At 44.6% G+C, this 27,616-nt stretch overlaps 1 protein-coding gene across 8 annotated transcripts in view; it reads right to left on the bottom strand.

Annotated features, from left to right (window-relative positions):
• Positions 1 to 1,271: 1,271 nt before the first annotated feature.
• Positions 1,272 to 27,616, bottom strand: part of LOC139549250 (rho guanine nucleotide exchange factor 12-like) — a 72,735-nt gene continuing 46,390 nt past the window's right edge. For 7 of the 8 annotated variants that reach the window (XM_071359507.1, XM_071359504.1, XM_071359506.1 and 4 more), the window contains 35 exons: positions 27,001 to 27,058; positions 26,543 to 26,745; positions 26,226 to 26,303; positions 25,338 to 25,457; positions 23,522 to 23,626; positions 23,056 to 23,193; positions 20,820 to 20,918; positions 20,449 to 20,559; positions 20,157 to 20,255; positions 18,917 to 18,959; positions 18,457 to 18,562; positions 18,041 to 18,178; positions 17,833 to 17,865; positions 16,872 to 16,986; positions 16,651 to 16,759; positions 16,104 to 16,322; positions 14,629 to 14,773; positions 14,293 to 14,325; positions 13,861 to 14,015; positions 11,398 to 11,544; positions 11,174 to 11,259; positions 10,328 to 10,453; positions 9,784 to 9,898; positions 8,905 to 9,005; positions 8,538 to 8,615; positions 8,143 to 8,218; positions 7,652 to 7,819; positions 7,082 to 7,169; positions 6,710 to 6,787; positions 6,486 to 6,580; positions 5,951 to 6,172; positions 5,477 to 5,719; positions 3,393 to 3,619; positions 2,420 to 2,495; positions 1,272 to 2,269 (listed from right to left, as the gene is read on the bottom strand). In XM_071359507.1, coding sequence (XP_071215608.1) covers positions 2,259 to 2,269; positions 2,420 to 2,495; positions 3,393 to 3,619; positions 5,477 to 5,719; positions 5,951 to 6,172; positions 6,486 to 6,580; positions 6,710 to 6,787; positions 7,082 to 7,169; positions 7,652 to 7,819; positions 8,143 to 8,218; positions 8,538 to 8,615; positions 8,905 to 9,005; positions 9,784 to 9,898; positions 10,328 to 10,453; positions 11,174 to 11,259; positions 11,398 to 11,544; positions 13,861 to 14,015; positions 14,293 to 14,325; positions 14,629 to 14,773; positions 16,104 to 16,322; positions 16,651 to 16,759; positions 16,872 to 16,986; positions 17,833 to 17,865; positions 18,041 to 18,178; positions 18,457 to 18,562; positions 18,917 to 18,959; positions 20,157 to 20,255; positions 20,449 to 20,559; positions 20,820 to 20,918; positions 23,056 to 23,193; positions 23,522 to 23,626; positions 25,338 to 25,457; positions 26,226 to 26,303; positions 26,543 to 26,745; positions 27,001 to 27,058 — 4,044 coding nt within the window. In that variant the 3' untranslated portion in view covers positions 1,272 to 2,258. The remainder of the gene's footprint in view (positions 2,270 to 2,419; positions 2,496 to 3,392; positions 3,620 to 5,476; positions 5,720 to 5,950; positions 6,173 to 6,485; positions 6,581 to 6,709; positions 6,788 to 7,081; positions 7,170 to 7,651; positions 7,820 to 8,142; positions 8,219 to 8,537; positions 8,616 to 8,904; positions 9,006 to 9,783; positions 9,899 to 10,327; positions 10,454 to 11,173; positions 11,260 to 11,397; positions 11,545 to 13,860; positions 14,016 to 14,292; positions 14,326 to 14,628; positions 14,774 to 16,103; positions 16,323 to 16,650; positions 16,760 to 16,871; positions 16,987 to 17,832; positions 17,866 to 18,040; positions 18,179 to 18,456; positions 18,563 to 18,916; positions 18,960 to 20,156; positions 20,256 to 20,448; positions 20,560 to 20,819; positions 20,919 to 23,055; positions 23,194 to 23,521; positions 23,627 to 25,337; positions 25,458 to 26,225; positions 26,304 to 26,542; positions 26,746 to 27,000; positions 27,059 to 27,616) is intronic. The other variant, XM_071359503.1, reaches the window with a different exon arrangement.

Here is a 27,616-nt window from a genome sequence, read left to right on the forward strand (position 1 = left end):
GAGATCAGAGATCCTATCTTATACATTGGCACAATAACTTAATAATATGCCAAGAGGCAAAATTAGAAAAACTATGGCTTGTCGGTAGCTCAAACTGAAGTGACCCTCCTGAGATGTGACAGTGCACTCCTTTGTCTAGAACTTCAAATTAGGTAATTGACATGTGCATGTGGAAAATGTGACAATCAATTACCATCCCGCTCTCTTCTCGGTCTTCATTTCATTGCAGAATGTCTTCAGGAGATGCAGGAGATGTGTCACTCAAAGGAGAATAAGTAATTAGAGGCTTCTGTTTCCTTTCCAGCAAGACATGTAAAATCAAGTAATGTGCACACACTGTCAAGTAGTCTAGACTTAACTCAAAACCCTTGATAACTACATAAGTCAAATTCCAAAGCAGATTTAGTTATTCTTCAGACATTGCTTTGCAGTAACAGGATACAATGTCATTTTCTCTCAGGTATATTTAGCTATCAACCTTTGACAGTAGCTGAGCTTTCAGACCGATGCCCGGAGAACATTTTTAATGAGATATGTTGAGCTGAATCAGATAATAACAGACTAGATACACATTTAGCAGCAAAATAACTCCTTGTTTAAGACAGAACACTGATGTCATTGCATGTTTCAGGGTGGGTCCTGCTCATGTCTATCTGGTAGATGGTAAAAGACTGGCCTCTACTGGTGTATGTCAAGTGAACGAATCTTCCTATCGGAGGAAAAGGACAACCTGATTGCCTTGATCTTGATTAATGAAGTCATGATATTGCTAAATCCATTCCATGTAAAAACAGTTGAAATCGGAGAAATACAAAACTACTGTATATGGGTCAAAATGAATTTACAGTTACCTAACAAAAGCTTAGCAACATGTTCCTACATAGTCAAACTCATAGGCCACACTATTTTGTTCACTACCTACCTGATTGGTCAGTATTGAGCAAAAGTGTAGAGAAAAAGCTGTACATTTACTATGACGGTTACATTTTATGAGTAGGCTAACTCCATGTTCCGCCAATAGTTACCTCACTGACGGAAAATGGTGCTGAAAAAACTCCCACAGCCACAGGGCAGTATGTCCTGCAGTCAAAGTAACTATTTCTGTCCCATCTTGTCTCCTTGTTTATCAAATAGTTTTAGTGATTTATCTACAGGATCAGAAGTAAGAGAAGTTGAGAACATTGAAAGCCCATCCCCATTTCTGACCACAAAGCCACATTGGGGGGGTAAAAACCTAAGCAAAGAGAACAGGATTAAAGGAATAAACCGTGTTAAGTTTTAGAAATGTCATGGCATTTTTTATTAAAGTTATGCATAACCTTCCAACTTGATCATTTATAAATGTGTGAACTTGGTGACATTATCAGCTAGAATTGTCAGATCACTGGCACATCAGCAGTAGCATGGGCAGCACAGAGGGGGAAACCAGGCATTATTACCAATGGGAGTGGGGTGGGGGGTGAGTTTTAGCCAGGTGTAGAAATGCACTGAGGACCAGGACAGAGCCCCTGACTTTGGCATGCTGCTTAAACACCATCCTATGGGGGCTCCACGCAAAGTGCCACTCTATGCCCTCTCAGTCCAAGCATATTCTTCCTGTGTTCATTAAGGATAGGATAGCATGTGCACTGACGCAGGTGGAGCAGCCTAAAAGGAGGTCCAAATGGCCCAAAAAAAAGCATGCAAGCAACATGGGAAAACACAAGAGAAAATAAATACATCTTGGGATAAAAAAAAAAAAAAAAAAGTAATACATTATCTTAAAATGTTCCTTTTTCTTCTCGCTTTTTTTTTGTGTATAATATATATCCTAAACACACAGCTTTGTACATTTTGGTATAGTTCTCTTTCTTGCAGGGATGACTAGGAGTAGAGAGAAAGGAGGGGAGACACTGGGCGACCCACCGCCATTGGAGTGGGGACACGCAGCAGGAGGGGGTGCAGGGCCAGGGGGAAGGCGGGGCTAGGTTCGGGACAGTCCCTCTTCCCTGATTGCCTTGTGCTGACGGATGGAGCAGGGGGGGGGAGAGATCCAAAGAAACCACCCTTCCTCCAACTGTCTCTCGCTCATGCTCAGTCTCTCGGGGAGAACCACGGTGGGAGGAGGAAGAGGGTACTCAGCAGTTGAGTGGACAAGCTAATAGAGGACATCCAGGTCAACGAGACAGCAGGGAGGCAGAAATCAACTCTTCCATCTTCACGTCCTCCCTTACGGCCTGATGCAGGGGCCGGGGAGGGGAGGGGTGGGATTTCCGTGACTATCTCTTATCTAGGAACAAGATAATAACAGAAAAGGGCCAGGGCAGTCAGACCATAAACAATAACTCAGCTGTCACACCTCGCATGCGCTTGGGTTTTCTAATAAATACTGAGGCACTGAAAGGGAGAAAAGGAATCAGTAAGACTACAGCCATGTTACCTTTGTTATCGTCGATGTCTGTCGATGACCTGGCCGGCCTTTGGCGTAGTAGACTGTGATACTTGGCCTCTACCTCCTGAGAGACAAACAAGCAATCAGATTTGATACGCACTAAAGTCACATTTACCAATGAACCCTAAGCCTACAATTTCCTTGGCACCGCGGCAATTGAATAAACATAATACAAAAATCCCCATCAAAATCTGTCTGTTTAAGCTAGAGATGTTTTTGTTGTTGCATGGGCTGCGTCTCAATCCACACTTCTGAATCTGCGGTGAAAGGTGGCAGAGCTAAAGCGATGTTTGTCAGACCATGAGACATCCTCACAAAAATGTCTGTAGCATCCGAACAGTGTGGCATAGATTATGAACACTCTGTTGAAAGATGAGACTCTCACCAACACGTACGCCCTCTCCGTTTTGGTCTCGGACACCCACAAGACTAATCTGAGTTCCCTGATACAAGTTAAGAAGAATGGAAGTATATATGGAGGTAGTTTATTAACTAAACTATGGGGATAAATACATGTAAAAAATGTTTTACAATAATTTCCTGATATTTCTTATATCGCTCAGATATAGGACAGACACTTCAGAACAAACTTCCTTTTTATTTTTGGGGGGACTATCTGTTGTTCCATGTAGTTTATCTGTTATTCAATGCTTTTCTATTGGCTAATAGCAGTAATGCCAAATTCAATGTTTCATCCCCCCGGCTTAGACAGGGCTCAGACTTTAGAGGGTTAATCAACCAACCAACCAGTCAGTCAACCACTCAGCCAGTTAGTCAACCACTCAGCCAGTTAGTCAACCACTCAGCCAGTTAGTCAACCACTCAGCCAGTTAGTCAACCACTCAGCCAGTTAGTCAACCACTCAGCCAGTTAGTCAACCACTCACCCAGTTAGTCAACCAACGTCAGCAAATCAGTCAGTCAGTCAACCAACCATCCATCCATCCATCCCACCCATGTACCTTGAGGTGGTTGAGGTTGGTTTGCAGGTTGCGGATGTGGGACAGGACCTGTCGGCTGAAGCTGGAGATGCTGCCTGCCTGTGAGGCAGAGGAGAACCTTAGGCTGATCCCAGAGTCTCCTGCCCCGCAGCCCCGCGAGGCGCTCAGCTGCTTCCCCGTGGCCTGGAGGTCATCGTCCGTGCTGCTCTCCCCCGAGCCCCCATAGCCCTCCAAGACCAGGTACCCTGCTGGGAGACGCAACAACAGGGTCCAACTGATTAGGAACTGAATCAGGTGGGTTGGTGCTGAGCTAGAACAAAAATGTGACTAGTTTCAGGAACTAGGAGTATGTTGCTCGTCACTACTTCACAGTAGAGCCATTTGAACGTAAACTTTATATTTTTATCAAAATGCATTTTTTGGGCAGATATGCCTTCTGGAACATGTGAACTTTCATGTGCCTTAAAAACTGGTATGCCATCTGTAAATACGAATAAAATGGTTAAATTACGAGCCTAGTTGGTATAGCCACAGAAAAAGTAAGCAACCTTCCCACTAGCAATGATTGGCTAAGGTAATGAGTGGGCTGGCTGGACATGCCGAGAGATGAGTTCGGATTGGTCTGCCATGTAGCTCGCTTCTGTCTATTTGAGCTGGTCAGTATGTAATCCTGTCTAACGTTGCTTTAAAAAAAGATATATTGCGTAGTAGAACTGCATAAGTGTTGCTCTCCACTTTCTGGAGGACCGAGTTTTGAAATCAGTGGAATTAGAGTATGATAGCAAAGGATTACATCTTCAAACCAAGGGCAACCATGGCATCCGTGAGAGAGTGAGAAGCGTCCGTCCATGTAAGCTAGCTACATTTTCATATATTACATGTTTCTAATTTAGTCAGAAAGTAGTTTCCATTTCAAGTTCAAGTTTACTGTTAGCTAGCTAGCTAACGTTACCTATCTGGCTCGCTAGTTACTGTTCCGTGTATGATCTGTGTAGTAATATTATTTGTATCTCAGAGCCATTTGCGTTGCTAATTATTGACTAATGTTAGCTAGCTAACATTGAACCTGGTTGGATAGCTACCTGCAGATTCATGCAGGATAGTAACATGAGTTGGGATTATGGTTAATTGTTTATCTAGCATGTCTTAACAAAAGACTCCGTTATGCAAGTAACCATTTCAATAGAATGTCAATGATGTCATTGCAAAAACTGTGGATAGACGTAGCTGGTAAATTCGCTCTGGCTATCTACTCCGATTTCAGAGCACTCTCGTCTGAGTGTGCGCAGAATAATTTACGAACACTCAACACCCGTTGAATATGGCCAGTATCAGTAAACGTTGGCAAAAAAGCGTAAAATTGTTGCCAGCAGCACAGTTGCCGTCATCAACGCTCTGGAAAACATAAAAAACACCCTAACCAGCTCTGCTAGGGTAAGTAAAAATGGTCAGAGTGAGCTGTTCTCTCATTTTTGTCTGGAAGTAGCCTGCAAGCTAGCCAATGTTAGCCAGTTAGCTTGGGTGCTTGACTGCTGTTAGGACAGAACACTCAGATCAACTCTTAAAGAGATGGGTGGGGCTAAAGGTTAAGAGGGTGTGAACGATGCTGAATGTGTATTGACAAAGAAGAGCTATCCAGTAGTAGTACCTGTTAAGTTCATGTTTTAAGTATCCCTATATTTCTGTTATTACGGGGCTATCACTCAGTCAAGAGGGCGCCCGCGCAGGGAGTCTAGTAGTTGATGGACCTAGCCTAGAGTGGCATGGCTACCTTGTAGTGTGTTCATACGGTATAGTAAACTTTGTTAAACTGGAACCTTGTCGTTGTGTCATTTAGAGTTAAAAGTACAATTTTCTCAAAAGTGAGGTTACAACTTTATCAACTTTCAAAGCAGAATGTATTTCCCATTGTTCCTCAACTGTAGTGTATTATATACCATTTACTAGCTCGGAGTCTCTACTTTTATCCAATGTAAAAAACACAATTTCAAAATTTGCTACGTAAGACCGAATCGAGCCGGTCGTTCACAAATTTGCACCCCCATGGGTCCCCAAGACCAGGATAAAAAACACTGCTCTCTCTCTCACACAAACTGCAAGTTTACCATAATCCTCGGGGGACTCAAAGAAGCCCGTGTCCCCAGACACCAGGTCCTGAGCCGGGTCCTCAGGGTGGCTTGCCTGGGTGCACCTCCCTGAGCCGTTCTGAACCGCCACCCGGGCCCGGCTGTCCACGGGGGTCCTCAGGGACGTGGTCCTGAGAAGACGCCCGCCCCCCGAGGAGGAGCGCCCGGCGCCTTCGTCCTGTGACATGAGCTGGGTCACAAGGACCTGCTTCAGCGCTGACACTAGAGGACACAGATATGGTTAAGACCAATGGAGGAGTGTGCATGTGACATTTTAAATGAATAGATTCCCACCCACATAAAATCTATTTATGCAATATGTGTTTAGGGTGGAGAGCTATCCCTGACCAACCAACCTGACAGGGTTCATATAACTAACTATAGTTTTCCTGGTCAGAAAAGTCTTAACCGACTCCAGACCTAGGCGATTGAGGCAAATGTCCTTTCACTCACATGTCTTTAAGGCATCGTCAGCTCTAGAAGGACTGAAGCCCAGACCGTCCGAGTCGCTGAGCCCGTCTATGGCCATGCGGAAGGGCAGCCTATCTGCAAGGTCCGGGTCCCTGTAAAGCCCCTCCTCCCGGTTGGGCTCCTCCTCTTCGGGCTTGAGTCCTTGAAATGCTTTGGCATCTGGGAGAGAGGTCTGCATCTCGCCTCCAGAGGCAGCGCAGCCCTCTTTATTTGGGGAGAGAACAAGGAGACCTTGATGTGCATTCAGTCAACCTAGATGGATTCTACTGGAGCATGTTACTAGTGGAGGCAGGTGGAGGGCGGAACGTAATAGCTGGAATGGAATAAATGATAAGGTATCAAAGACATTGACTCTGTTTCATACATTCCATTCCAGCCATTGAAAAAAGCATTTCCTGTGTTCTAAAGTGACATCAGCTTCCACTGCACATGACACAATGTCCCTAACTGCTGAAGAAGTTCTCAAATACCCCTATAGACGGGGGAACATGGAGAGATGGGGTGCTAGTTTAGATACCTATAGACTGGCTGCTTCCAGAGGAGATGCGGTCCGGGTCCTTACTGAGTTGGGCTATGCCTGCAGTGATGATCTCCACACCGTCTCTCTCTCCACTGACAGAGTGGGAGAGAACACAGAGTCAGTATCAGGAGAAGCAAGTTCACGGTCATAATAAAATACATTTGCTGATGAATACAACCAAAGACAGCAAAATAAGTTTTATACTGAGAGGAGGAACGTACTCCGTTTGAGGTAAGGGGATGCCGCTGTTCGGCTTCACTTTCATGGCGTCCGCTCTCTGGGTGATCTGGCGCTGCCACCTGGTGGAGGGAGGATGACAACACACAGACAGACCGACAAAAACAGATACAGACAGACACACAAAGACAGAGGTGAGTAGACGGTGGGTAAAATGTGTTCCTTACCACAGACCTAGGATCAGATAACCCTACCTCCATAGCATAACCATCACTATTAAGACGGGTAAGAAAAAGATCTGACCCTGTATCAGTGGTTAGGTGCAACTTCTACCTACTCCAGTGAATTAAGCTAAACTGAATGGGGTTTTAAAGTAGTGGCTATCATGACTAAACCACAGTATCAGGAGGACTCACATTCTCTGCTCTGATACGGTCTGGGCCATCAGCTCATAGATCTGGGCCCCGTTGTCGGACATTGAGAGAACAAAGAACGACTTGTTGTCTGTTGGGAGAGGGAATAGCAGGAAAATAGGGTACTCCTGACTGTTTCTCACATTACACCCTATATAGTGCACTACTTTTGACAACAGTCACATAGGGCTATGGTCAAAAGTAGTCCACTATATAGGGGGATAGGGTGTAATGTGAGCTGGGAGTCATTGTGTTAACAAGGTTGGATCTACAGTACCAGTCAAAAGTTTGCACACACCTACTCATTCCAGGGGTTTTCTTTATTTTATTTTTTTACTATTTCCTACATTGTAGAATAATAGTGAAGACATCAAAACTATGAAATAACACATATGGAATCATGTAGTACGCAAAAAAAGTGTAGATGTGTCCAAACTTTTGACTGGTACTGTAACTCAAACAGATTTCAATAGAACACTAGAATGGACATCTGCATTCCAGGTAGCATGACTACAGGGTGGCACTCTTTGTCAGGGAAACGAATGGTATGACTGTATCTCTATGGCAACTCACCTGTGGCCACAGAGCGCACCAGCACCGCGTTGAGCTTGATGATGGGGCTGAAGATGTGCTTGGTGTCGGCGGTGCCAGACAGGTTTTTGCTGTGGCACTTGAGGATGAGCCGCTCGTCCTGCTTCTGCAGCAGCACCAGGATGTCCTCCAGGAGCAGGGTGTACAGCTCTGAGACCAGAAGAGGAGATTTAACCACAGAATTACATAGAACACTACACTGGACATAGATGTCACAATTATATTAGTATTATATCTCATTAGGCAACAATGGTGTTTCTTTTATAATTTCTCTAATTACATCATGTAGTTTGTTTTAGGGGCCAGGAGTTTTTCCTGACCACATGACCTGACATTGAATTAGTCCGGGTTCTGTTTGCAGTTGTAGTCTACAACTAGGGCCAAGAGTTTTCCCTAGTTGGATCACATTGGTCAGGAAAAACCTCCTTGGCCCTACTTATCCACATAAACGCCTGATAAAGTCAAAAGCATACCAATAGTCTTGTCCTTGTTGACCTTCCATGACAGTGGTCCCTCATGGACCATCTTCTTCTTGGTCAGGTCCAGGTTCTGAATGTGGAGGGAGAAAAGGTCAAAAGGTCAGACTAGCTGGGCTTACTTGTTTAGTCAGATCCCTATTTGCTTTCACTTTGGAAAAAGGTACTCTTCCACCCCAAAGAATGGAGCTGCATGATCTAGTCAAATTTCGAGCACTAGCAGCTGACATTTAAACAAATAATTTCCCCTTTTATAACTGCAGCGGCTCCCTTGCAGAAACCAAAACAAACTAAAATGTTGCTTAAAGTCAATTGTGGCTGCGGACTAAAAGAGCTGTATTGTGAAGTCTTTTTGAGGGCAGGAGCAGAAAACACTTTATAGATCGCCTCACCTTGAGCTCTGAAATCACGGGGTTCTCTGTCTGCTTCAGAGACGAGAGGTCTAACCGCCTCTGGTAGTCCTCCAGCCTCTGTGGAAAGAAAAAGAGAGTGAGAAAGAGAGGCACACAGAAAAGCAGGCGTAAGCTGGATACTCTGCTGCTACAGGCACTATTACACTCTAACCAACAGACACAAACCCCATATTTTCCCTGCAATCCATCACCCGCCATCATCTCTGCTTTCTCTCAGAGGAACAGTGGGAGAAAAGAGAGGACAGATTTTCGGGTGGCTGAGGCCCTGTAGGCCGAGCAGGGGTGAAATGAGATAAGAGCGCTGTGGCTGTGCTGCCGTCCCCAGACGACGCTAAGTCACACCCACCTGCTTGTTTTCAGACTCCTTCACCGCTTGGTTGACGTGATTGAGGATCTTCCTGCAGCAGTCGCCCGCCTTCTTAACCTTATCTTTCTCCACGGTGTCATCTGAAATGAAATTACGAGAGAGAGCGAGAGCTGAAGATTTTGTGGAGAAAAACAGAAAAAAACTGCCTCTGTGGGGTACTGACCAACAAATGGATATTTTCCTGCCCCAATTAGCAGCCGATCACTCGGAAATGAAGACCAAGTAGAGGGCATTAACATTCCTAATAGCTGGTACCTACTTTATGTTCAATGCATTTTATGCCCGGAGAACTAAACTACAGCCAAGATTAAAAACGATGGGACCCAAATAATGCGAGAACATCTCACAAAATGTGCATTACCGACTATGTAAAATGCCAAAATAATAATCTCTCTTTAACCGAGAGCACAGCTGTAATTCGCTAATGGCTGGCGCAATGCCAGCTCTCCCGGGTCACTGAAAATGCCCTAGTTTAGACATGACATACATGTATCACAATTACCATTGCATACACAGGGATGAGCTGGGCTGGCAGCTCCCAACACACATGCACACACAGAGGGCGGTCACTGGGGCACCACAGCGGAAGGACACTGCTATCATTAACGCTGTTGTAAGCGCGCTGCCCTGCATCACCACGATGGCCTGGTCTGCTCTGAGCCCAGTGCCATCATTACTCATGGTCAGAGTCTAGTACCCTTTTTACACTATCACGCCAAACAGAACCGTACTGTGCTGGCTCATTGTGTTGGCTCACTAGCACGGTTCCAGCAACTACGGTGGGTGTGTAGTCAGCCCAGTACAGTACAGCTTGGCTTAGTAGAGTGAAAGAGGTTTAGGAATGTGAGTGTGGCCCACCTGTGTACTTGGCGATGTTCTCCAGTAGGAGAGGGTACTTGGTGAGCCTCTGCATCTCCACAGGAATGATGTCCTTCAGTTGGAGTCTTCGACACAGCCGGTTACTCTCAGCTTCCTGCAAACGCACAGTGAAGTTAGGAAAGAAGGCCGCAGGAATGATAAGGGCAACAAATCAAGCAAGATGCACCCTTTTCGCTCATGTATATACTTCGCCCACCAGTGACTTTAGCTTTGACAGAGTCACATCTCCCATGGTTACTTTCTACAACTTATCTTTTAATGTCATTTACTTCAAATTCATTTGAACTTTGAACTTAAAATTAACAAATCATTTTTCAAATGCTACCATTGAACTCCTCTCGCTTCCCACAAACATCCCACACCCGGTCACAGACATTGCACTGTAGAGTCTGCAGAAGTGAATTACACAGTCAAATACCTGACCTAAACCTCGAGTAACAGGCAGTGCACAATAGCCCTGTGTTTACTCCAGTCCCAGCGCTGCCCCCTGTCCTCCTCTTCTCTCCTCCATTCCTCCACTTACCTGCATGAAGGAGGTGAAGCGCGAGTCCTTCTTCTGCCTGCTCTTGATGAGCTCCAGAGCGAAGGGCTGGTTGCTGCAGAACGTGCCCACCGCCTGCTTGATCTTCTCCTCCTTGCCCCTGCTGAACTGGAAAACACAGGCGAGCCAGGCGAATCAGGGTCAGTCGCCATGGCAACTGCCTGTCGCCAAGCCAACCCCCTGGTTGTTGCGTGTGTGTGGTGGCAGTGTGCCAGATCGAGGGGTCTAAAATCTCCCACGTACATGCGTTTAGCCAATTCCCTCTGACTATCATTGTTGTCATGATTCTGTCACAGCTATATTTTGGTTATCACGGTTGTCTCCGCGTTCAGGCACGAATGGCTGCCGTGCACCACCCGAGAGGGTGCTTCACATTCCCGGTGGATAAGGCAAGCTTTCCCCTTTCTATGAAAGCAGTTTGAGCACCTGGAAAAGCGCTTTATAAATCCAATCAATTATTATTATATATAGACAGAGGGGTTTGCTAAGGCACATATATATCTGGGACCAGGTTAGTGGATGGGTTCCGCCAGTCCATCTGTGCCACACTATCATTTCACAATTTGACTTCCATTCCGCAAAAACACAGCAACCATCTTTACCCTCCAGTTCCAAGCCAATTAAAAAGATAAGCAATCGCATACAAAAAAGTGGAAGTTTATTCTGCAGTGAAAAGCAATTTCAGGCAATGGCACCGCTTTTGTGATTGTGAGAGAGAGAGAGAGAGAGAGAGAGACACTTCTCTCCAACAACACAATTATTACATAAATCATATTCCGTTGGGGGAAAAGGCTTCAAAATAAAAAAAATTAAACGAGCTGTACTCACCCAGGACAGCAAGTCGTCTCCTATTTGGTCGATTACGGACGTCTCATTCCTTTTCCGAATTGCTACCATTTGCTCAGATATCCAAACTGAAATTCAAAATGAAAGGGAATGTAAGAGGGTCATTCTGTGTGTGTATGTGTGCGTACATGCTTGTGGTTGTGCATGTACATGCCTGTGTGTGTGTGTGTGTGTGTGTGCTCGCTTATGTCCATGCGTGCAAGTACCATGCAGTTGAACAATGTCCCCCAGGTTGGTGAAGATGTTCTTGATGTCGGCAGGAGGCAGTATGCCCTCTCTGGTGAGCTTCTGGTAGAAGATGTTGTCCAGCACTTTGAGCATCCGCAGGTGGGCCCTCTCAGTGTAGAACAGCTCTGTAGACACAGACAGCTCTAAATCACTATTGCAGACACATACTGATAAACGACTACATTAGACAACCACAAAAGGCCGATAAAGAGTGATAATGAGAACGGTTGTTTCAGCTTGTTCCTTGGGGGTTTTGGCCAAGGTTCCTACTAAGGAAAGATGCATTTGTAAAAGTGATATACGAATAAAGTTTGCTTGATTGAGTTGTTTGTTCATTGCACTCTTAACTCGTTACACTCGTAACCGTAGACGGGTTCAAATAGCAGATTTGGACACCGATAAGTGCCTAAATTGGGACGCAGTGGCTGTACAGTAACATGTTATACATGACGTCAGAGCTCAAGGTCTCCGCTTCACAGCACAGTACTGGTTTTTATTGACAGCGATTCTAAGAAGTTGACCCCATCCCTCTCGCTAACTGGTCAACTTTCGCAATTTTTTGTTGTTGTCTTGAGTGAAAGAAATGCTGTATATAAATGATTACATAAAGAAGACTTAATGTAGTTTGAAAGATGAGACGTTGAGGATTATAATATATACACCACTGATGTCATACAAGCAAGCCAAACCCATTTTAGCCCAAATGTGCACTTCATATTTCCAAACTCATTTAATATACAGTGCCAACATTTATGATCACAATGCTTGATGTAGTTACAAGATGACATGGCGTCATACCCTGGGTTGTTCTGAACAGAATGAGTCTACGTCGTATTGTGAAGAAATTTGACTCTATGCGCACCAAAATGACGATCTGCTTCTCTGAATTGCCTTGAGAAAGCCCAACACTGAGATTTAATTTTGTAACTTAGCTAGCCATGTTGGCAATAGAACACGCCTTCAAACGATGCCCACCTGACCAGATTGCGATGTATAATGGAACCGTTTTAGGCCTGATCACTGACAACGATGAGACAGCCTATAGGGAGGAGGTCAGAGACCTGACCATGTGGTGCAAGGACAACAACCTCTCCCTCAACGTGATCAAGACAAATGAGATGATGATTGTGGACTACAGGAAAAGGAGGACCGAGCACGCCCCCGTTCTCATCGACGGGGCTGTAGTGGAGCAGGTTGAGAGATTCAAATTCCTTGGCGTCCACAACAACAACAAACTAACATGGTTCAAACACACCAAGACAGTCGTGAAGAGGGAACGACAAAGCCTATTCCCCCTCAGGAGAATGAAAAGATTTGTCATGGGTCTTCAGATCCTCAAAATATTTTACAGCTGCACCATCGAAAGCATCCTGACGGGTTGCATTACTGCTTGGTATGGCAACTGATCGGCCTCCGACCGCGAGGCACTACAGAGGGTAGTGCGTACGGCCCAGTACATCACCGGGGCCAAGCTTCCTGCCATCCAGGACCTCTATACGAGGCAGTGTCAGAGGAAGGCCCTAAAAATCGTCAAAAACTCCATACACCCTAGTCATAGACTGTTCTCTCTGCTACCGCACAGCAAGCGGTACCGGAGCAACAAATCGAGGTCCAAGAGGCTTCTAAACATCTTCTACCCCCAAGCCATAAGACTCCTGAACATCTAATCAAATGGCTACCCAGACTATTTGCAAATAAAATTTGATTTGTTTTCTGAACGCGTTAAACAACAATAGTAATTGTGTAAAGGCGGGGATGCAGGGCTGTGATCCAAAGAAAACAACTACAAATCTGCTTGCTCTCGTACCTCAACGGCACAGCTAGGAGAGCTCAAAAAAGCACCTTATAGTTGAAGACTATTCATTGAGTTGAAATTACATAGGACCGGTTCACACTTTGGAGGTGTGTGGCCACTGAGAGACACCAGTTAGACCGCTCACACAAACTCTTCTCATTTTTTTTGGTCTTATGTTGAACCTACCCCAAATTTCCCATGAATATTCTTGTTACTGAATGCATCCAGATTATTTTAAGATTTCGTTATCAACAAATGCCTCAAAGTACAGTAAATGTAAAATACACATAAAATCAACAGTGTAATGTTTGGATTCAGTCTGGTGTCAGATTATCTGTTTTGTCCTCACCTTTAGTCTAATAATTTTCCAATAATCTCCAAACTGTTCACTTTTGTTTGCTTCCATGTTTATGCATATGCTTTCCATATTTCTTCTGTAAGAAACATTTCAATTTAGACTTATCCATATAGGCCAATTCCCAGGAGTGTAAGCGGTTAACACAGACATACAGTATGTACAGTGCCCTGGGTTTTTCCTAATCATGCAAAGCCAATCACTCGGGCCCAGAGTTTTTCCTGGTCAGGTTACATGGGCCCCATTTATTTATATTATGGTGACTGGGTTACAATTCGAACAGGAAGTTACCGTTAATGACTTCCTGTCTCTTGATCTCATGGGGCTGGAGTCCGGCCAGGACCTCTCGTCCCACCAGCTGCTGCCAGTTGAGGGGGTCGTGCTCAGAGTCAGTGCCTCCTTGGTCGTCTTCACTCTGCACCTCTGTAGAACCAAGGCCATCCAACCTGGGAGACAGGCAGCAGCAGTTACGAGACTGGTTACAACCTTAAATACACCATCTGATTAAGATAAATTGAGTCACGAAATATAACAGAAGATGTTAGGAAATATCAAAAAACTCATACAGTTTCCAACCACAGCACTTCTGATGAAAGTAATCCACATTTTGTCCAAAGAGGTTTAGGACACTGACTAAAAACTCTAATAAACTATCTGACTATTGCCTTTATCAGAAGTAGTGGGAGGCCCAGTAGGTCAAAACACAGAACAGAAAATACTCACCTTCTGATAGCCTTGGGTGTTCCTTCAAGAACTCTGAAACAAGAGGAAACTATTAACTACGTGGCCTGCATGACAAAGCTCCACATACTCATACTCTGCCTGCATGAAACTACAATGTCAAACCTACACAATATGAAAAAAAAAAAAAAGACTTTTTTTTCAAGGGCTGACTGGGGAAAAAACTTTTCAATCAAATGGAATGGAATTGCATGTTATATACAGAGGGTAGATAAAAAAAATAAAAAAGTCTGAAATGGTACCCTATTCCCTATTTAGTGCACTACTTTTGACTGGATCCTAGGCCCTATGTTTTCCCCTGCTTGGGGTCCATCTTACCCACTCTCCCTGTCCTCCTCCTGTAGCTGGTCCAGGCTATAGGGGCTCAGGCTGTAGTCAAAGTGTGTGTTTGGAGTGTACTCTAGACTGTCCAGGTCTCCAAGACCCTCGCTCAGTTTGGGGAAGGCAGAGTTAGGGGTCCCAACTGAGAGGAGAGGAGAGACAGAGAGAGAGATCAGTTACACTGTACAAGTATCAGGCCAGGTGGGAAGACCATTACTCCACGATAAACCGAAAAAAATTGCCTTCCTTTTTACCCAAGCATTTTGCTTCCGTCTGCAATTTTCATTGATTTAGCTACACAACGTTTCTGTAGATTGTTCTAAAACCATTATTTGGTCGACAGTAATAGCCTATGCACTGTTGATTCCTGATATGAAAGTATTTCGCTGTCGGCTGCTGACTCTCACTCCTTCTCCCCACTGTGACATGGAGGAGGAGGAAGAGATGCATTCTGAGAAACACAAGCATATGACCGTTGCTCAAAACGCTATTGCAGGGAAAATACCGTTTCCAAAGCAACTACTGTTGTTATTAGTTAGAGAGGAGAATCATAACTTTCCGTGAATAGATGATGTATTTCTCACCTCTTAATATTGAGTTCACGGCACCACTTCACAACCGGAGTAGGCTGTAGTGTAGTATGGTTTTGATGTGCCGCGGAGCCAAGCGCACCATTTGCAATGAATAGGCCTACATCAAGTAGCCTAGGCCTAGCACTGGAAAGTGTTTGTCGGACATTAGCCTACAATTACTGATTCCAACTTCCACAAGTGGTGAATAATATACTATAGCTTATAGGCCAATATGCACAAAGATGCCAGCAAAATCTCTGAAGAGCCAAAACGAAACCTGATAATTCTGGATCGTATTTTGACAGGTTGCGAAATATAAAATCATGAATTTCCTGGATATGATCGATGAAATAGCTAACTTTTTTAAAATCATATGATACCATCTCAGTTGTCTTATTTGGCACTGGAAAAAAACTTCCACTAATACAAAGTACCTGTCCATTATTACACAAAATAGTTACATTTATTGTGATATTACTTTTTGTTCATACCCCCGAAACATTTTTTAAAAAATCTGTTTTTCGCTAATCACAGAAAATGGGTAAATTAATCGCGATTTTGGTACATGTCGCCCAGCTCTACTACAGCTACAATGACCCAAAATTAATAGGCAACATTGACAGCTAACAATTAGGACAATAAACAAAATACAAAGTGTCAGAGATGATGTCGGGATTCAGGAATTTAGTTAAAGAGGAGAGCACCGCAGACAAACCGTGCTCCTCAAACACTATGTGGAGAGTAATTGGTCTTGCGTTGCTTGCGCTTGATTCAGTATGTAGTCTACAGACTAGTGTACTTGGTTTAGAATTGAGTATGTGGGAAGTGTGCTAGCTAGGGAGTTTAGTAGGTATGTACTAGCTAGAATCTAGTACAGTATGTGGTAGTTCAGGGTCGCACCAAACTCAGAGTCTCTGCTGCCTCCGTCAGAGGCGTTGTTGTTGGTGGTGCTGTTGGTTGGCGAGGTGGCGTTGGTCGAGATGGAATGTATGAGCTCTGAGCCCTCGCTGGACTGACTGGCCCTCAAGCGACCCGCCTCCAGGTGCTCCAGGGCCCCCAGGCTGGGCTGGGACAGCTGCTTCTGGGGTCGTGGCTTGTTGAGGTCCATGGCCTTGCCAACTGCTCACACAGACGGACAGGCAGGCAATCAGTCAGAGAGACAGGCAGGAATCCCACATACAGTCAAGACAGACACAAAGAGAGGTAGCAGGAGTCAATACTATAGGATCTGTTTACTTTGCTGCCAGTCCTCCCTTTTTCCATAGTAACAAGATGACTTGTTTCGACTGTGGGTGAAATGTGGGTAATGATGACCATCTACCAATACAAAGTGACTCTCCAGGGGTTCAGTAAATTGGGAGACCTATAGTATAGTAGTGTTGGTCACTGTTGTCATCTTAAATGACAAAATGAAGGCCAGTGTGCTTTATAACGCAGACAGACTCACCGGACGTGGGGTCGATGCGGCTCGGCCGGCGAGGAGGCCCGAGGATGCTGGGAAACCTGGTTCGTTTCACCTTCTCCTCCCCTCCCTCCTTCTCGGGCTTGATGCTCTTCTGTTCATCACAGACATAACATGATCAGTCAGTAAGAGAGATATAGTAGGAGTGACAGTTAATAAAACGGAGCTAGGTTAGCGGAGGGTTCAGTGTAAGTGTAAGCCCATACCTTGATCTTGGGTAGGAAGTTGATGCGGACCCATTTGGACTCTAGGCCGCGTGGCTCTTTGACTTTCACGCCAAGGTGCTTCATGTACGTGAGGATGACATACTGCATAGTAGTGCTGCAACAACAGACCAATGCAAATTCAGGATTTAGAGACCAAAATTAAATTGCCATATTCTCTGTTATATATATATATATATATAAGTGAACAGATTGGGATTCATTTGAAGTGAACTACATGTTGACGTGTCTTTAGTGTGGCTTCGACCATATGCCACGAAAACAAGTGACGACGGCAGAAAGATGTCGTGTCCATTCATTAATCATCTGGGATATGCCGGGACCATATGGCATTTGAAATAAGGTTGTTACACAATGTCGGAAATAGTCCCTCATGAATCTAGACGAACTAGAGAAATGTCATTTTTTATTTAAGAGGTTGGCCAAGAACTCATGTAGAGACATTGCCCCCCTGGCAAAGAGATACTCTACACATGCAACGCGACGTCTGTTGTAATGTTAACTGCTCAACCTCGAAATCATGTAATATGATGTTCATGTCCTCTTTCATGGTAGTGAACTGAAACTAGATCATTGCTCCCCAGTCTGACAGAGTGGAAATGACACAGATAGTGGTTAGAAAGACCAAGAGTCTGTAACGCCCCTAAGTGTCTCAAACCGCTCAAGGAGTGAGTGCACTTCACCATATATTGTGTTTAGTGGGACAGGTAGGTTCTACATGAATTTGTACAATAACAATGCATTTCTTTTTTTTTGGCTAGAAAACGTTTTGCTACATTGTGCCTTACTGAACACGATCATGGTCTCCAGTCTGAGACTGTGACCATAACATATTTTATTGACAATCCCCAAAACATCACTCACTAAAATCAATGGATAGTGTTAAATGTGTACGGCCCATATCAGTTCTTTCCTATGGATAAACAAAAGAGAATCCTCTCACCATTTCTCCTCCTCTGTGGATTGAGTTGTCAACCTAAAACATGGCAAGACATTCCATTAGAACAAATTCTATTACACAGAAAACTATTTAAACAGAGTACAAAAAGAAAATCGTAAAACAATTAGACAAAAGTAGTAAATTTCCAATCAATACATTTTCAGCCTCAATTAAAACATAACAGCAAGTGAAACGGAGTGTGACTACTAACAGAACATCCTCTATCTTGGTGATGATGTTTTCAGCACAAGCACGTTCTCTCTCCAGTGCTACCCGGTCTCTGACGTGCTCCGTGTCCAGCCTGGCCAGTTCCCCCTCCGCCAGGGTTAGGCCCATACTGCGCTTCTGCCTGCACACCCCACAAACCAGTGTCAGATCCCACTTACAGCATGCTTATAACTAATATCATGCTTACGTCAACTTATACCATACTTATAACATGATTATATCTTGGCTTATGCCAACTTATAGTGTACATTTATAAACCCAGCATCGCGTGTTTATAAAGACAAACGGCTATACTATCCACAAGTAAGACACAATTGCATCTATCTTTACATATGACTAGCACATAGGCACCAATGGGAAAGGCGGCCATCTTGGAAGAGCGTGCGCAAGGCGACTGACCTAAAGTCCTCCAGGTTCCTCTGGATGTCAGGGAGCTGGGTGTCCTGCACCATCTGGACGTACTGTCTGTTCAGCTCCTCGGGGATCAGCTCCGTCCTCCTCCGGTCTTCAACAGCCACCACACGACACAGTAACACAGTTAGGAGGCACCAAATACAGCTTATCAAGGTGAGAATTCAAACGTGCAATTCTCATATAAATCACTTTGTTCAATGTCTTAACACCTGATGTGGGATAGTAGTATTAGGTCGATAGGTTAAACAAACTACCACACACTACTTAGAGGCACTTTGTGGTAATGCTGCTATTACAGGGTTGAAGTAAGGAAACTTGAGTCGGCTATATTTGGAATTGCATTAGATAACAATAGGCAATCCTCAATATACCCAGAAATAACTTGGCATGGATTTGTCAGCCAGGGAAACTAATAGAAATGAAAGGAAAGCAAACAAATACTCACCAAGGTCAGAGGATAGGGACTCGGGAACAGCTACTTTTAAATTCTGTATGAAAAGACACATTTCAGACGGGAATTAACAAAGCCAGACTTGTTTACATGTGGCTTACCAAAACACCAGAGTAAAAATACTTGACATTTAACAAAAAGAGTTAAAACACCTGATACGTGCTGAACAATTCCTAAATGTATGCCCTGTGTGTGTTAGTAGTGTATAAGAAATCAAACTAGACGAGAACATTTCTGGGTCCTTCAAGTAGTCTTATTGGTTTTAGGCATCATAATATATTGTTTTGGGAATCAACAGAAGAGTGGATCAGAGAAATTACGGTTCCAGCTGAGGATAAATGTTTTACTGCAGGGAGAGGGGACTCCTGACAGAATAACCAATAATCTTATCACACAAAACACACTGCAGTAAAATAACATTAGTGTTGCATATCATATCAACACTGTCAGGGGATGTAGGTGTTCTTTCACAACTATTGTGGGGGAGACCATGACTTCTGCCCAGTGGTGGAAAAAGTACCCAATTATCACACTTAAGTAAAGATACCTTAATAGAAAATGACTCAATTAAAAGTGGAAGTCACCCATTAAACTACTACTAAGTCTACAAGTATTTGGTTTTAAATATATTTAAGTATTAAAAGTAAATGTACAAATAATAAAAGATTGCTTATATTAAGCAAGCCAGATGGCACACTCCAACAGTCAGACATAATTTACAAATAAAGTATGTGTTTAGTGAGTCCGTCAGATCAGTGGCAGTAGGTATGACCTCTTGATAAGTGCGTGAATTGGACCATTTTCCTGTCCTGCTAAGCATTCAAAATGTAACAAATACTTTTGGGTGTCAGGGAAAATGTATGGAGTAAAAAGTACATCATTTTCTTTAGGAATGTAGTGAAGTAAAAGTTGTCAAAAATATAAAAAGTAAAGAAAAGTACAGATACCCCCAAAAACTACTTAAGTAGTACTTTAAAGTATTTTTACTTAAGTACTTCACACGTGCAAGTCTGTGCTGGCTTGGGCCTGCAGTTTGGGTAAAAGCTAGCTGTGATCCTGTACTGACTGTGGATGAAAGCCGCTTGAGACTACAAGGCCCGTATTCACAAATAGTCTCAGAGTAGGAATGCTTATATGATTATATGGATAGGGGGTACCTGATCTTAGACAAGCACACCAACTCAGACTCTTGGTGAATATCGGCCCAGATGTAGGCTAGTTCTACTCTACTCACAGCTCCCCGGTCGATGAAGAAGTTGTGGAAGTCCATGAACACCCGTCTGGTTTCTTTGGAGTTGGTTTGCTTGCACAGGTCAGCGTAGAGGTAGCAGAGCTAAAGAGAAACGTTTCTCATGATCAATGAGAGATGACAAACACGTTGTACACCATTATGTCTTTGTGTCAGCACTGCACTGATATCCCATATTTTTTTAAATAAACTTCTATTGTTGTCTGTAACTGGTCACAACACAAACATGGTCAGGTGAGTGAGTGAGTGTGTGTGTGTGTGGTGTGTGGGGACTTACCAGCGGTGCAGGGTCAAACTGGGAGACGACGTGATGCAGGAACGCTGCCAGGTGGGCAGGTCTGGACTTGAGCAGCTCCATGCTCTGGAAACAGCTGCACTGGCCATTGACCTGAAAAACGCACTGTGTGTTTATGTTACGAGCTAGCTTGACCTTGTTAGAAAATCCTCTGTGAGGCTTGTCAGACTGTCACCCTTTTACGGACAGATTTTTTTGGGACATGCCCTTGCATGCTCCGCTGTGTTTGTAAAGAATGTTAAAAAGCAAACGTTTTCGATCAATAGCAAGTAAATCAATAGGCCTTCGATTTTAATTTTCAAAACCAAAGTAGTTAAATGTTCTACCTTATTTTGGATGTATTTAGGGCCTACCTGTTCCTGATCAGAGTCAAAGTAGTCGTCCTCAGCTCCGATGATCTGGGAGACGAAGCGTGAGGAGGGGCTGCTAACATTGGAGGGGGACAGGGAGTCCTGGAGGAGGGGGGAGGAGAGGAGGAACACACAACACTTAGATCTCTCACTCATTGAGCGTTGACTGCTCCTTTCACTGAAGTGGCCAACAACATCTACCATCAAAGGGTGTTTAATGAAGGTGGCTCCACATCTGCAGGGCATGGGTCATGTTCATAAGACACTAAATGGAAAAAATTTGACTGAAACAGAGAAGGACTACCTGGACTTGTCCAATAAGAAATGTCATTTTTGTTTTACGTTACAAAACATTTTGAACGTTTTGACACGAGCCTAATCAGATGAGCTAAATCACTCCTATGCTCGCTTCGAGGCAAGCAACACTGAGGCATACATGAGAGCATCAGCTGTTCCAGGCAACTGTGTGATCACGCTCTCCGTAGCCGACGTGAGTAAGACCTTTAAACAGGTCAACATACACAAGGCTGCGTGGCCAGACGGATTACCAGGACGTGTGCTCTGGGCATGTGCTGACCAACTGGCAGGTGTCTTCACTGACATTTTCAACATGTCCCTGATTAAGTCTGTAATACCAACATGTTTCAAGAAGACCACCATTGTCCCTGTGCCCAAGAACACAAAGGCAACCTGCCTAAATGACTACAGACCCGTAGCACTCACGTCCGTAGCCATGAAGTGCTTTGAAAGGTTGGTAATGGCTCACATCAACACCATTATCCCAGAAACCCTAGACCAACTACAATTTGCATACCACCCAAACAGATCCACAGATGATGCAATCTCTATTGCACTCCACAGTGCCCTTTCCCACCTGGACAAAAGGAACACTTACGTGAGAATGCTATTCATTGACTACAGCTCAGCGCTCAACACCATAGTACCCTCAAAGCTCATCACTAAGCTAAGGATCCTGGGATTAAACACCGCCCTCTGCAACTGGATCCTGGACTTCCTGACAGGCTGCCCCCAGGTGGTGAGGGTAGGTAGCAACACATCTGCCACGCTGATCCTCAACACTGGAGCTCCCCAGGGTTGTGTGCCCAGTCCCCTCCTGTACTCCCTGTTCACACACGACTGCATGGCCAGGCACGACTCCAACACCATCATTAAGTTTGCAGACGACACAACACCGACAACGACAAGATAGCCTATAGGCAGGAAGTCAGAAATCTGTCCGGGTAGTGCCAGAATAACAACCTATCCCTCAACGTAACCAAGAAGATTATTGTGGACTACAGGAAAAGGAGGACCGAGCACGCCCCCATTCTCATGTACGGGACTGAGGTGGAGCAGGTTGAGAGCGTCAAGTTCTTTGGTGTCCACATCAACAACAAACTAGAATGGTCCAAACACACCAAGACAGTCGTGAAGAGAACACGACAAAGCCTATTCCCCCTCAGGGAACTTGGCATGGGTCCTGAGATCCTCAAAAGGTTCTACAGCTGCAACATCGAGAGCATCCTGACTGGTTGCATCACTGCCTGGTACGGCAATTGCTCGGCCTCTGACCGCAAGGCACTACAGAGGGAAGTGCGTACGGCCCAGTACATCACTGGTGCTAAGCTGCCTGCCATCCAGGACCTCTACACCAGGCGGTGTCAGAGGAAGGCCCTAAAAATGGTCAAAGACCCCAGCCACCCCAGTCATAGACTGTTCTCTCTACTACCGCATGGCAAGCGGTACCAGAGTGCCAAGTCTAGGACAAAAAGGCTTCTCAACAGTTTTTACCCCCAAGCCATAAGATTCCTGGCCGACCAACCAGTGCTAGCGCACATTGGCTAACGGGCTATCGGCATTGTGTCCCACCCACCACCCGCCAACCCCTCTTTTAAGCTATTGCTACTCTCTGTTCATCATATATGCATAGTCACTTTAACCATATCTACATGTACATACTACCTCAATCAGCCTGACTAACCGGTGCCTGTTTGTAGCCTCACTACTTTTATAGCCTCGCTACTGTATATAGCCTGTCTTTTTACTGTTGTTTTATTTCTTTACCTACCTATTGTTCACCTAATACCTTTTTTGCACTATTTGTTAGAGCCTGTATGTAAGCATTTCACTGTAAGTATTCAGCGCACCTGTTGTATTCAGCGCACGTGACAAATAAACTTTGATTTGAATTTTTTTCAGTTGCATGCCCTAATGAACATGAGCCAGGTCTGAGTCTTACCAGGTCTGGAGTGTCTTCTGGGTCGGGGGAGTGGCAGGAGTTGAAGCTGTCTCGGGGCGTGCTCTTTGGGCTGTGGTAGGACAACAAGTCTCTTTGGCACAGGCTCTCCGGGGAGGCAGATGCAAAACCGCGGAGAACCTGCAAATGGATAACATTGGGTAAGCTATCAAAAACTCATCTGGCTAAACCTGGGTGTTGTTCAATCGGCACCAAATGGAAGAAACTGGACTGAAACAGAGAGGGATTACCTGGACCTGTCCAATAACAAACACTAATTTTAATTTACCGTTGCATGCCCTGATGAACAAAACCCAGGTTTGGGACAGAGAAGTGGGTTGTGGGTTTGGGTTGTGGCGTACTCCTCCGTGAAATTAAGATCACAGTTGACTAATTAATTGTCCCTACTAATGTATTTACTTCACAGCTATGCCCACACACACCAGCAGAAGTTGAAAGTGACACTTACAGGGGACATCATACTGCTGCTCCATGAGAGGTCACTACTGGAGGAAGGTGTGTGGTCTATGTCCAAAATGCTTCCATCATCTCCATCACCCAATCGCAGGGCATCCTTAGAATTAAAATCACAAAGTCAGTCACGTGCAGTAAATATAAATATTCCCCAAAAATAAGCATTTTTATTTATTTACAATGACGGCCAAACCCTAACGACGCTGGGCCAATTGTGCGCCGCCCTATGGGACTCCCAATCCCGGCCGGTTGTGATACAGCCTGGAATTGAACCAGGGTCTGTAGTGACGCTTCTAGCACTGAGATGCAGTGTCTTAGACTGCTGCACCATTCGGAGCATACATCTACACTATATATACAAAAGTATGTGGACAACCCTTCAAATTAGTGGATTAGGCTATTTCAGCCAGACCCCTTGCTGACAGATGCATACAGCCATGCAATCTCCATAGACAAACACTGGCAGTAGAATGGCCTTAAGAGCTCAGTGACTTTCAACATGGCACTGTCATAGGATGCTACATTTCCAACAAGTCAGTTTGTCAAATTTCTGCCCTGCTAGAGCTGCCCCGGACAACTGTAAGTGCTGTTATTGTGAATTGGAAACATCTAAAAGCAACAACGGCTCAGCTGCGAAGTGGTAGGCTACACAAGCTCACAGAACCACAGAGTGCTGAAACGCCTGTCCTCAGTTGCAACACCCAATACCGAGTTCCAAAATGCCTCTCGAAGCAACATCAGCACAAGAACCGTTCGTCGGGAGCTTCATGAAATAGGTTTCCATGGCCGAGGAGCCGCACACAAGCCTAAGATTACCAAGCGCAATGCCAAGTGTTGGCTGGAGTGGTGTAAAGCTCGCTGCCATTGGACTCTGGAGCAGTGGAAACGCATTCTCTGGAGCGATGAATCACGCTTCACCATCTGGCAGTCTAAAGGACGAATCTGGGTTTGGCAGATGCCAGCTACCTGCCCAAATGCGTAACGCCAACTGTAAAGTTTGGTGGAGGAGGACTAATGGTCTGGGGCTGTTTTCATGGTTTGGGCTAGGCCCCTTAGTTCCAGTGAAGGGAAATCTTAACGTTACAGCATACAATGACATTCTAGACGATTCTTTGCTTACAATTTTGTGGCAACAGTTTGGGGAAGGCGCTTTCTTGTTTCAGCATGACAATGCTACTCTGCACAAAAGTGAAGTCCATACAGAAATGGTTTGTCGAGACGATGTGAAAGAACTTGACTGGCCTGCACAGAGCCCTGACCTCAACCCCATCGAAAACCTTTGGGATGAGCCAGGCCTAATTACCCAATATCAGGGCCCGACCTCACTAATGCTCGTGGCTGAATGGAAGCAAGTCCCCGCAGCACTGTTACGACATCTAGTGGAAAGCCTTCCCAGAAGAGTGGAGGCTGTTATAGCAGCAAAGGGGAAGCCAACTCCATATTAATGCCCATGATTTTGGAATGAGATGTTCGACGAGCAGGTGTCCACATACGTTTGGTCATGTAGTGTATATTGTCATGTTTTCAGCACACACAGTCTACAGAAATTGAGCAGAACATGCAGATCCGCTACCTTGGTGAAAGAAATATCATGGTTAGGCTCAGATTAAAACTCAGGCCCAGAGTTTTTCCTGGTAAGGTTACATAGTCAGGGAAAACTCATCGGCCTGATCATGGCACTCGCAGAAAACCACATATTCTCACACTAACTCTTAGTTATTAACAATACATATTCCAATATTAAAACTTAAAATGTCAGATACAGTATGTTTCTTTTTATTCAGGGAGGGGGGGGGGGTGATGCGAGTTACCTGTGCTCCCCCAGTGGCCTTACTAAGCTGCCCCTGCAGCTGTGGAATGTGCTTCTTGGCTTCCTGGATGTCCTTCAGTAGTTTGGGCGTCGGATTCCTGCTGTACTCCTCCTTCATTGCCTGTAGGGAGGGAGAGGGCAGCAGACATTATTGGAATCCAAAGTATCCAAGTCCATAAAATAATTTTTGACTTTGAACAGTATAGACTTGCACTCATTTACAAAAGTGTTTTTTTTCAACACACTTGCTGTGGCGGCTATATTGTGCTGGCAATGTCGTGTTGACACGTAGCAGCAGAGTGTGCTTTGTGTGCGTAGTGGAGTGGGAAATGTGGCTTTGTGAAGCACTAGGGAAAATTATTGGAGGGGAGGTGGTGGGGTTGACTGGTTCTCTCTGAGTGGCTGCCTGCTATAGAGTGACTGTTCTAGTCCAAAACCACAGGAAAAGTCTTGCTCTTATCAACACAAGCCACACACACTCCAGTGTTGTTCTGAACATCTCAAAACCTATTAGAACACAATTCTAGGACAAAGACCATGACTTCGCATGCTTCAAAATTTGATCTCATCGAACTACAAAACATTGCTTGTCTTGACAGACGGTCAGTACTTGACCTCATATGTCCAGAGTGAGCGGTCTCTGAAAAACACTTCATAGACCAGGACCTGTATTTATAAACTGTCTCGAGTAGGAGTGCTGATCTAGGATCAGGTCTCCATGAATTCTTACTTATAATGATCTAAAAGGCTAAACTAAAAATCAGCACTCCTACTTTAGACTAGATCAGCACTCCTACTCGGAGACGCTTCATGAATACGGGCCCCAAATTTTGCATATGCCCCAAATACTAACAGAGATGGTTTCTCCTGCACCAGATAAAATGTTCACCTGCAAATCTTCTTGCTCTTTGGCCAACATCTTCTGCAGAATGTGCACCTTTTGGTTGTGTACGCTGTTGTTCTCTTCCTGTACAATGGGAATGACACACACAGGGCTTGATCGGGACATGGAACCAAACACACAGTGGAAGAAATGAAACATTGAGTAACGAAGCAGGGGAAGACAGAGTTTTAAAGGAACAAACAAATGTAAACAATGTAAACAAACCCTGAAAAGCAGACAGGCAAAGAGGGATGACATGGAGAAAGAAGATGGAGCTCAAAAAGGAGGAATGCAGCTCAGAAGATGTTAAGAGGCGGTCTTACCCATATCGGTAGAGGAGAGGTGATGCGGTCATGGGGGCTGTATGGTCGCTCCCCCATTGGTTGTCCAGGGGAATTTGGAGAGGTGACAGAGGACGACCCTGTCTGGGCCCCCAGGAACACCACCTTAGCCTCGCCCTCCAACAGGGGGATCTGGGGCAACCCAGGGGGTCGCCCCAACACTGTGAGGGCCACATAGGAGCCCGCTGAAGAAATAAGATAGATACGGAGGTATGGTCAAAAAAAATCAATAAAAGTATGTAATAATAGGCCTAATTCTCACTATCATTGCATGACTTTCCTAGCCTGGCCACAGATGTTTGTGCTGTATTGCTAACTTGTATGGTATTTGGCACAACAACGGCCATATGAGTTGGAAATACAGCACAAATAGGAACCAGGCTATGACTTTCCGATATCAATAACGAGCAATAAAACTAAAGTCACTCTACAATGCATACATTTTATGAGCTTTACTACTTCCACGTGGTTCGAATGTGTTACTAGGGTCCCGTTCACCTGGAAGAAAGGGAAAAAAACAGTCGTAATGTGAGAATTCATTCAATGCTGCCTGGAAATCAAATCAGTTATTGAGTTCATCCATCCAGCCCACTTCACACACACACGACTGACGCAATGTTTAAGTTTTTGTGTTTTTTCTAATCCAACCAGCAGGTGGCATTGTGGAGCTGGTGTTTTGGTTTGAAGCCTCAGATCACAAAACAAAGTTGACTGGAGCATATAAGGAGAAGGCAACAAGGCACCTGAGTCGTGATCAGCAGGCAAGAAACTTACCCAAAAAGAGTTTCGTGCCAAATGAACAGGACCCTGCAACTACTATGAAAGTGGTATATATACACAGTTGCGGCCAAAACTATTGGCACACTTTTCTTAAATAATTCCCTATTTCTTCTTAAATAAGTTGAAATTGGCTACCTAGCTTATTCAAGGCCGTCTCAAAATACAACACTAACCACTTAAGACAAAAAAAAAAAAGCTATTTACCTGACTCGCTTTTCAAAGATGTCTAGAATTGTATAAGTTTGGTGCTCTTGTAGGAAGTAATCACTCCCCTAC

Source organism: Salvelinus alpinus, chromosome 22, assembly GCF_045679555.1.
Source record: "Salvelinus alpinus chromosome 22, SLU_Salpinus.1, whole genome shotgun sequence".
In the NCBI taxonomy this organism is placed as follows: domain Eukaryota; kingdom Metazoa; phylum Chordata; class Actinopteri; order Salmoniformes; family Salmonidae; genus Salvelinus; species Salvelinus alpinus.